Raw genomic sequence first — 11059 nt, 5'->3', positions numbered from 1 at the left:
ATATATCCTGATTCCAGTCGCAAATATTTATGTAGCATGCCAGCCATATTGCATTCTCTGTCCTTATATGGTCATGGCTATGCAGTATGAAGAGGAGATGAGTAAAATATTGCCATCCCCTTCCAACAATGAACTTTCAAAATGGCTGAGACATTGATACCGAATGTAATATTCGCTATATTGTCACTATGATTAACTCGCGGAAGTTTTCAATTGTAGTAGGAATAAAGAAAATATCCTCAAAAATTGTAGTAGGAGTAAAGAAAATATTGTCTGTAATTTTATTATTGAAAAGGTCTCAAATACTAATGAAATGTATGCAGCATTTAGTTGTACGACCAAAGATAACGACTGCAACTAAGTGTAACATTTACAGAAACATGTAAAAAGTGTTTATATCAATTCCAAAGAAGACCTATATATACAAAATAAGTTGACAAAGAAATAAAGTCTTTAAGAAGGTATCGCCTAAAACGTGTGTACCGTATATTTCACAAATTATGGCAATGTATGATCTGAAACAAATTTAGGAGCCAAATATTGAACATATGCCTTGTATAAAGAAAACAGTTTATCATTATAATCTTGTTACAGTAATATGGAAACAGGTAGAAACTATTGACCTAATTAAGTTGTCAGTACAATAGAGCAAATTCCAACATAAGTTGTATTCTTGCTATCACAAAAAGAATACAAACACAAGTTTATAGCTAATCTTTCTCTCCGTCCACAACAAATATGAACAATGTAATACTTGATGTGTTAGCCCCAAAGCAAGTGAGAAATATAAGTACACCCAAACTAAATGTGAATGCAAGTATGTGACTTTCACTAATGTGAATATAATGGATGAATACAGCTCTCGTTAATGTGAATATAATGCATGTATACAACCCTCATTAATGTGAATATAGTGCATGCATACAACTCTCATTAATGTGAATATAATGCATGTATATGACTTTCCCCAATGTGAATATAATGCATGTATACAACTCTCATTAACGTGAATATAATGCATGTATCCGACTTTTCCCAATGTGAATATAATGTATATACACGACCTTCCCCACTGTGAATATAATGCATGTATGTGACTTTCACTAATATGAATATAAAGCATGTATATGCCTTTCACTAATGGCAATATGACGCATGTATACGACTCTCACTGATGTGAATATGATACATGTATACAACTCTCACTAATGTGAATATAATGCATGTATACAACTCTCACTAATGTGAATATAATGCATGTATACAACTCTCACTAATGTGAATATAATGCATGTATATGACTTTCCCCAATGTGAATATAATGCATGTATACGACTCTCACTAATGTGAATATAATGCATGTATATGACTTTCCCCAATGTGAATATAATGCATGTATACGACTCTCACTAATGTGAATATAATGCATGTATACAACTCTCATTAACGTGAATATAATGCATGTATCCGACTTTTCCCAATGTGAATATAATGTATATACACGACCTTCCCCACTGTGAATATAATGCATGTATGTGACTTTCACTAATGTGAATATAAAGCATGTATATGCCTTTCACTAATGGCAATATGACGTATGTATACGACTCTCACTGATGTGAATATGATACATGTATACAACTCTCACTAATGTGAATATAATGCATGTATACAACTCTCACTAATGTGAATATAATGCATGTATACAACTCTCACTAATGTGAATATAATGCATGTATATGACTTTCCCCAATGTGAATATAATGCATGTATACGACTCTCACTAATGTGAATATAATGCATGTATACGACTCTCACTAATGTGAATATAATCCATGTATACAACTCTCACTAATGTTAATATAATGCATGTATATGACTTTGACTAATGTTAATATAATGCATGTATACGACTCTCACTAATGTGAATATAATGCATGTATACAACTCTCACTAATGTTAATATAATGCATGTATATGACTCTCACTAATGTGAATATAATGCATGTATACGACTCTCACTAATGTGAATATAATGCATGTATACAACTCTCACTAATGTTAATATAATGCATGTATATGACTTTCACAATGTGAATGGAATTTTGTAATAGTGTTAGTCTTATTCGTAGCGTATTGCAGTCCAAAATGATCTCGAAATTATTGGATGACATACCACTACTGCCAGCGGTTATAAGATATGTCATTGTTTTGTTGATATATATGACGTTGTATGCGCCTTGTGGTATCTTAACAGATTTCACCTCGATAACACCATTGGTTTTCAACCCGAACGTACAATCATCGCTGACGTTAGTTTTAACATTTGCCATAGAGTGGCATATATTAGCAGATACAAATCTGATCTCATATTGCTTTGAACATGGTTGACGTTAGTTTTAACATTTGCCATAGAGTGCCATACATTAGCGGATACAAATCTGATCTCATATTGCTTTGGACTCCAAGGATCAAGTTCGATAACATGATTATAAAATACTGAAAAGTTTGCGCTGTTCTACGTTGTTTGAGATGAGTCAAGTAGCAATTTCATTTACATTTTTATTTATTTTTCGCAGATAAAACATATTCACGGTTTGCGTTAGCGAATCAAATCGCTGTGTAATACATAATTCTTGTCCGTAGATAAAGATCAGTTTGATCTCAGATGATCAAGTATTTCAACTATTTCATTGTCAAATTATACGCTAGTGTTTTCAGCTTCCTTCGATGCGATTATCGGCATTCGTAGACCGATACTATTAGCTGCCGATTTAAAGATCCTCACCTTTAATTGATTTAAATGAAACATCTGAGTCATATGATTTACTTTGTTCACCTTGTTTACCTTGTTGTTGGACATTGAGGTAGATCTTTTTTGAGATAAGAATCAGACGAGTATAAAATAATTTTTCATCATTTTCTTAAATATTTTTCAATTAAAGCTTCAACTAAAACTGTTCCAAACGATTTTTATAGCGGTCTTACACTTTTTTGGTTTAAGTTTTGTTATTGTTCGATATATATTATTTGCTGTATTACCATTCATATGATCTTTCGCAAGATTAACAACATTCTCATCAAAGTTGACACTTTGGGAAAAACTAACAAGCTTTCCCTCATCGCTGATCATATAATAAAAATGTTCTAATTCCTCAATGTAAGGTTCAGGTTCAGGTATATCATCATATTCATCGTCGCTCAATTTTAACCTTTTTGTCAGGTCGATATTAATCTTAGTTTCCTTTAGAAAATCCAAGTAGTCTTTTGCATATTCTGGTTTAAACTTGCTGATAGGTTTTTTTGTATGTCTTACACTTAAAATAATTTTTTCAGATCCTATAGCCATTACATCCTGGAACTGGCTTAAATTTTATTCAAGTTGAATTTGATTCCTTGCGATGAATTTATTTTGCATTGAACTATCATCATACGATTGTTGTTGCTGTGTTTTTACGTATTCATGTTCGGAAGAAGTCTGAAATAATATCCTCGCCAATTTTCTTTTGTCCTTCTTCAAGTAGTACTCTCAGACTTTTCTATTTTCATTTTTCTAGAGCTTCCTCTGATATTTTATCGATGCCGCGTTACTTTCCAAGTAGAGATTCGGTGATTGTCTTAAATAGTCTAGCAGCTTCATCTGCGGTTCGTTGTTGTCCAACACGTTCTTGTTCAACTTTTTTCTTAAGCGAAGTTCTTTTGGCAACATATTTCGTTAGTAGATTTATCCACGCCTTGCCCTTCATTGTGGATAACAGACTGATTTTATACTTCTTTACATTTTAAAAGCTTGCCAATTCCGCATCGAAACATGTGCTTGGTATATCTGGCACGTGCATTGTATTCGTCGGTGATATGATCACCAGTTATACCTCAATACTAGTAGCAAAATCCGTCAACACAATGACAGGTACGCTGAACATGGGGTCGAACAAGATAACAGCAACTTATAATCCAGTAGCCGCATTTGATTTGAAAAGTAAGCTGTATGTTAACGCGGCAGCAAATAATTATCTTGCAATCGCAGGTACATCAACTGATGCTCTTTACGTTAAACGAACTGAAGCTAGAATCACAGGAGCCATCGACGTGGTAGCAAATACAATAATGTAAACATACTTTCCTGTTGCTGTATCAGATCTTGTCAAAAACCTTTATGTTGATAGTGTTGTTGGCAGCAAAAAAAGAGCTCACGGTAACGTCGGATATATTCCACACCTTATTGATTCGACAGATACTATTTGGGGTTTTGTTGAAACGGTGTCAACACAAAATCCTGCAAAAATCCAAAATGTTTCTCTTTCATTTAACAGTGTTATATCTTGAGGTCCTGAGTGGACAACATATGGAAAAACAATGAATTGTTAGATCACAATTCATTGCTTTGATACAGTTGCAATAAGGAGGTTTCATTTACGAGGACGATCAAATGCGTGGTGTCAGTGGTATATACAATTGGTAGTTCGAGGGATCGATATATAACACCACATGGACAAATCTGTATAGCGCAACGGGTGTTTATATCTCAACTAGTCAATAGTTTACTATCGCTGATGCCAACACAGTTAACAAGTACATTTACTTTCGGATATATGTTGTCAACGCAGAAAGTCCTTACCCGGCTTTGACAATGTTTCAGCTGGAAACGATTGATGATTTAGTTAGGTTTAATGTGTTAGCATAGATCGCTATACATGCTTTTTAATGTGAGTACCCTACGACCCGGTTTAATGACGTTAAATATATCGTATCTTGGGTAATTTTTATATGTGTTTCTTCCGTTATGCCCCCTGGTGAATCGCTAAGTGCGAAAAGGAAATTTTATAGATTCAGGGCTGTCCAGGTTAATTTTCAATTTTGAAATTGTTGGATCGCTAAGAGTTCGTAATAAAATACACCCCCTAAGCGAACCACTTTGAGGTTCGATGTGCCAGCCGAGTTGCACCAAGAATTTGTTTTTTTAAATTACCTGTACAAGTATATGACGTCTTTTTCAATGCTCGCATATGCTTCCCCCCCCCCCCCATTATAACATCATCTGTGCAGGAACGCAAGATAATATGCATATCGCATGTTTCTTCACTAGAACACATGAAATAGTTTCCACTAGTACATTTAACGTTTGTCCGTACGCCTTACCCACACGGCTATCGAGCTCTTTCAGGTATACAGAAGAAATTTAGATATATAACTGTACGACGCAGAAACTAATATCCTTGAAGGGTCTGTATGCAAATATTGATTATTTTGTAACATTCGTCTTCCCTGGTGGTTCTGTTAAGGTGCTTGAGTAGTCTTGGAGTAACGACGCCACCTTCTCAGGTTACTTTGACGTTAACGCGTCGCCAAGGACAAAGTCAATGTAGGATTCTTCTAAGGTCAAGAGGTCACGCTCCTCTACGAACATGATTAATTCTTTCCGATACGTGCTTAAAACGAGTTCTTTCAAAATTTTATTCGCTTACACCCAATTTTAACGTCAATTTGATCACTTTGTCAAAAAGCACCTGTATGCGTGCATGAGTTTCTGTAATTCATTTGACAACTCTTGAAATTTTGCAAACTTTCAGCCAACAGTTCATAATGCCGTAGTAGCGCTTTCTTCAGGGCATCATTCAGCGTCATATTATAGTATACGTCTTTTGCGGCCCCATGCAAGAATGCTGATGTGTTTATAGTCCATTGGTGTGTGCTAATCTGATGAACAAAGTGCGAACTCTTCGAACTGAGTCAAAAATGTGTCAAAGATTTCTTCCTTGCCGTTGAACATGGGCATGGTGATCTGAATCAGTCGCCCGTCTTCAGAAAGCCTACTTGTTAGTCCTGACGTCTGGCCAACTCGAGATCTCTCTTCTTTTCTCTTTCTCTTTCTTATTCTTGCTCCGTCTCTTGTTTTGCCTTGTATCCTGTAACACTGAGCTCCACACATTCAGATACCTTAGTCACATCGTCACCTCACTCCTCATTACTAATCGACTTAAATTCACCGACTAACTGTATTTTGTCATCCTGTTCTCTACCCACTCTAGTCTTACTGCCCTATTCAAAATAGCTCCACACATATTTACCTACTGAGCTAAAGCCATATCTATAGACTCACTTAAAACTAGACTCTCACTTGCACAAACAAGCCATATATAGGCAGTGCAAACCTGGATATCTCTCCAAAATTCATCTTAAGGAATACACAAGCTTATTTTACCCCTGAATTTCACAAATTGAGAATACACCTTTGTCTTCAAATTACGGATAACAATAAAGGCACGTGTCAATCACTTACAGTATTCTCATCACAATCTGAAACGAAATGGCAAGTAAACTGCACTCACTAAACGTATACAACATACAGACAATTGTTAGTGTCACTCTAATGAATATTAATTAACATGCCATAAAGAAATTTATCACGTACACAATTTTCTAGATATTTTCGCATTTTATTTGTCGATGTAAAACTGATATGTAACAATTAAGACTATCGAATGGGCTAAGCTCCATAATAAATTACTGATTTTGAAGGATGGGATATACTCTGTTTAGGGCTGGAGTGGATTTTATCTAAGACCCGTTGGGATAACAGGCCGACGAGTATGACAGTAGTCCATTTCACGCAGACTTCGATGAACTTCGTAATTTGCTCGGAATTTTGATCACGTGGCGGGTGGTCAGCTGACTGTAATAGCCACTCAGTAGGTGGTGGGCAAAATATGGCTAACGCTTCAGCATCAGCATCAACTTCTGTAACTACTTCAACATCGTTTCTCGAGTTGAAAAATGCATATTCAACAGCGATGCTGCCACAGATATTGACGACATTTAATATTGGAACCATTCTGTCTTATTTTCTGGAATCCCGGGCGGATTTCAAACCCATACGAGACAGTAGCTTTGAGCTGTTTACATCTAGATATGTACATGTAAGTAAGGAAACGGTGTCGAAGTAAACAAATTTAATCCTGACAAAGGGTGGACGCTTCAGCATCATCATCAAATTCTGTAACTACTTCAACATCGTTTATCGAGTTGGAAAATCCATGTTCAACAGCGATGCTGCCTCAAGATATTGACGAAATTTAATATTGGAACCATCCTGTCTTATTTTCTGGAAACCAGGGCGGATTTCAAACCCGTATGGGAGAGTAGCTTTGAGCTGTTTACATGTGGGCATGTACATGTAAGTTAAAGTAAGGAAACGGTGTCGAAGAAAACAAATTTAATCCTGACAATCAAAGAGCAAGTTGTTCAAACTATTTCTGTGCATGCGAAACATCACTATAATAAAAGGCGTTTCATATGAGTTTATCAGATTTGTTTTTGAAAGACTGTGGATAATTTCCATATAAATTTCAATCATTTAAGTAATTTTATTTCTGAAATATTTCTAGACAACAATGGACGCCATTTTGTTTTTTACATGTACCCACCAGCGTTTGATTGGCTGGAGTATAAAGCAACTCGGTTAAATTTGGTATAAAATGGGCTACGTACGGTTAAGTGTAGAAAATGACAGGGTTGAGAAAAGTCAAGACAAATTTTGGAAATCTCGGGCCATTTGAAATAAGGGTCATACAATGATATTGTCCAGAAGAGCTATTACCTAAGGCGGTCTAGAATCTTCCTATTCCACAGAAAAACTTAGACGGACTAATGTCACGAAGAAGATTCCTTAGAATTTCGTCAGGGAACACTCACCTTAGCCAATCAAGATTAACATTAACCGCCAAATATTTTAACACTCCTATCGATCGATCGGTCGAGAGAGAGAGAGAGAGAGAGAGAGCTTGCTAAGACGTTAACACTTATTGCACCTAAATATTGTTTTGCTTACCTGTATTCGTTATTCAACACCCCATACACAAAGAAATGAGTTACACATTCAGTGATAACAATTTTCTCTATTTACTCAAACTGCACGTTCTGATTGTTTATTCTAATAATGAAAATGCAAAACTGATTTTTATAAGTCTATAGTCTATCGCCTTTTATGTTTTCAATTATTTTGTTATCTGTTTCTACAGCACATGATACATTTTCACACTTAAACCAGAGCATGTGTAATATTTAAATCATTCCAGGACTCTTATTTATAACATCAATTACTCTTTCGGAACGCCACCAAGTCAGACGATCATGACTAAATGGATATGCAGTAAGTTACATTGACTGACACAATTTAAACCAAAAGCCCTCTCTCTGGCAGTGTCTGACTTAACAAGTAGGTAAATAAGGCCGATTGACACAAATGACCGTCTCTGAAAAGACTCTCTTTGGCAGTGCTGACTGAATACAGATGTACTAATTAAGGCTGACTGACATGATATTCGTATAATTATAAACACCATTATAATTATGTGCTAATAATTACACTCAAAGATTACCTTAGCTTATGTGTTTTTGTGTGGGCGGTGGGGGGGGGGGGGGAGGGGCATATTTGTGTTTAATAAAAAGTTATATTCATGCATAGAATTTTATCCAAATCTGCATATTGTAAAAGTGAAAAGAATTGATGGTGATAAATTAAGTATGCTGTGCAGGTAATATTTTTTATTCAAACTTAGATTCCTAAGGTACTATATTTTCCGTTTTGAATTTACTTTCATTTTAAGATATATTTGTCAGACACTCTGATATCAGCCGCATTGGTAGATATTAGTACTGTAGTATCTTTTGAAAGGAAAGGTAACTCTCTTACAACGGGGATTCAAAACCACTGAAATATACACTGAAACCATTTTTTTTTTGTTGTTGTCGCTTTGCAGCCCATAAGTAAAGTGTACGTTTTGATTCCTAATATCAGCAATGTTGTTTCCAAAACGCTATATGCGTAGTTTATGTTCTATTTATTGCGGGCTCTTAAAAGTGAGATAGCAATAAAAGATGCTACATTATTTACCAAGAAACTTAAGTTCAGTTTTTTTATATACTCTTTTTGCTAGTTATGTTTCGGTTTTCTTTTGTTCTTTCTTTTGACCGTACCTATACATTTTATGTGTTATCATAACAAACAATTGAGTCATATCTGTAGGATCTTACAGTGTCTACAAAAAATATTTCGATGCAATATCAACAAGAAAGATTTCTTACAATATGTAATTAATTACACACACTGAAAAGGCAGTATTTCCCACTTTATCTGAGTACCAGTCACGCAAACAAAGACGTGAGTGTAATCACACCAATACCATTCTAAATTATGTTTCCTCTTTCATATGCCGTATTGATGGAAATGCCACTATGACGGAGAGTCGGCAACAAGTAATCTCACCATCCCTTTTTGATTGACCCGGGGTTTTTCCCGAGAAACAGATAAACTGGCAATTGCCATGTATCAATATAATATATTTCATATCATGCTAAAAACGTTCATTGGGATAAGTTATTGTCAGATTATTTAATGCAAAATAACATTAAATAAAAACAATACTGATGTTGAAATCATGGTAAAGGAAATTTAGCTTGTGAGAAGAGGATAGATATATACAGGAAGGGGGAGGTGAATGTTCATCAGTCTGGTATTCAAACGCATTATTTTTAGTGGCATTTCAAAAGCATTACAATAATATTTGCTATCATTAGAATAGTCTGGTAGTGATACAGCTTATCTAATATATCTAGGGCAAACTTTGGATCTTTATCGCCAGGTTCAAAGTTGAAGCATCCATTTTTGCAGCAACCTAAGTACGTGCAAATGAGGACAGGCACGCATGGTTTGAATTCTTTGGTACAAATGGGCAAGTAACACAAATAGCACATATAGCCATATTCATCGGGACAACATTTACCGCCACAGCAGCAACAGCATTCACCGTTGCACTTATACTCCTTTACCTCCTGTCTGCAGGTTCCCGTCCGGATGCAAGAAGACAATCTTGCGACGAAATAGCTTCCGATAAGTTTTGCCCATCTTTCAGAGGGAACGGTGCATACACAGCTGTTAGATGTAGCAATAATCATCAAAAGGGCCTGCGGAATGTCCTTGACTGAGACTTTCATGACAACTTCGTTAAAACCATGAACGAACCGATAACCACGCTTTATTCCACACTTTTTTCTAGTTACATGATTTTGTCCATTTACTTCATTTTGTCCTGTTACTTCATTTTTTCCAGTTACTTCGTTTTCTCCAGTTACTTCATATATCGTTTCTCCAATGAGGTTGATGATTTGTAATATGGTGTACAGAGTACTTAAACATAAAACAAAGATATAAACCAAAACAGCGGACTGTGATTTAGGGCAACTGAACTCCACTCGTTTTGTGCTAAATACTACGTTGCCACCTGCTTCTTCCAGCTCGGAAAGTTGAATCCATGCCATTATGATATCCGCCAGCATGAAAATGACCGAAATCATTCTCTTGAAAATTATCATCAGTTTAGTCTGCGGTTTTGTGTCTTTAGTGGGGTGTATAGTCGGTGCAGCTACTGGTGTATGAGAACTCCATTGGCCTGATGGATCTATTGGTCCGGAATATGCATACGGCTGATTGGTGATCACTGGAGGCAGATTTGACTGGTTGCTGGGCATTGGATAAACGTCATAATACGGTGCAGAGTTTTGATTTTGGTAGATGTCGTGACCGTTGCCTCGAGGTATATATCCGTGATACCCATGCATCGGATGCATTGGAAGTTCCTGCGGATGACACATATGACCTGCATCTGGCATATGTGGCTGGGTGTTTGACATAGGAGATAAGCCATAACATGGTACATGGTTTCCGCCTTGGAAGTCGTTGAGACCGCTGCCTTCGGATCTATATCTATGATCCTCTTGCATCGGACGCATTTCAGCTCTGAACGGATAATACATTACATCTGTAATGTCAACTGTATATACGTCTTGCTCTGATGCCATCTTTGACGCAAGTGCATTGCAAACTTGCAGCCATATGCCTAATATATACCTACAGAGCGCTGACTTCCAAACGAGGTTATCATGGGTTGAAATGAGATATAGTTTATTTCGTATATGCCCGAACACACTTCCATAATGTTCAGACTAGAGCATTAGTACGAGACAATATAAATCTTGCCAACAAAATAATACAGATTTTATA

At 36.1% G+C, this 11059-nt stretch overlaps 1 protein-coding gene across 1 annotated transcript; it reads right to left on the bottom strand.

Annotated features, from left to right (window-relative positions):
* Positions 1–8083: 8083 nt before the first annotated feature.
* Positions 8084–10822, bottom strand: LOC149782176 (uncharacterized). The gene has a single exon (XM_089934842.1). The coding sequence runs from the start codon at positions 10810–10812 to the stop codon at positions 9532–9534; it is 1281 nt and encodes a 426-aa protein (XP_089790968.1). The 5' UTR covers positions 10813–10822; the 3' UTR covers positions 8084–9531.
* Between the last annotated feature and the right edge of the window lie 237 nt (positions 10823–11059).

Source organism: Sinohyriopsis cumingii, chromosome 15 (genome assembly GCF_028554795.1).
Source record: "Sinohyriopsis cumingii isolate HCF-2022 chromosome 15, ASM2855479v2, whole genome shotgun sequence".
Taxonomy (NCBI): domain Eukaryota; kingdom Metazoa; phylum Mollusca; class Bivalvia; order Unionida; family Unionidae; genus Sinohyriopsis; species Sinohyriopsis cumingii.
The sequence above is the reverse complement of the archived record's forward strand: the minus strand, read 5'-3'. Positions and strand labels throughout refer to the sequence as shown.

Coding starts and splice junctions, on each gene's coding strand:
- LOC149782176 (XM_089934842.1), bottom strand. CDS start 10,812: ATGTATTATCCGTTCAGAGCTGAAATGCGTCCGATGCAAGAGGATCAT.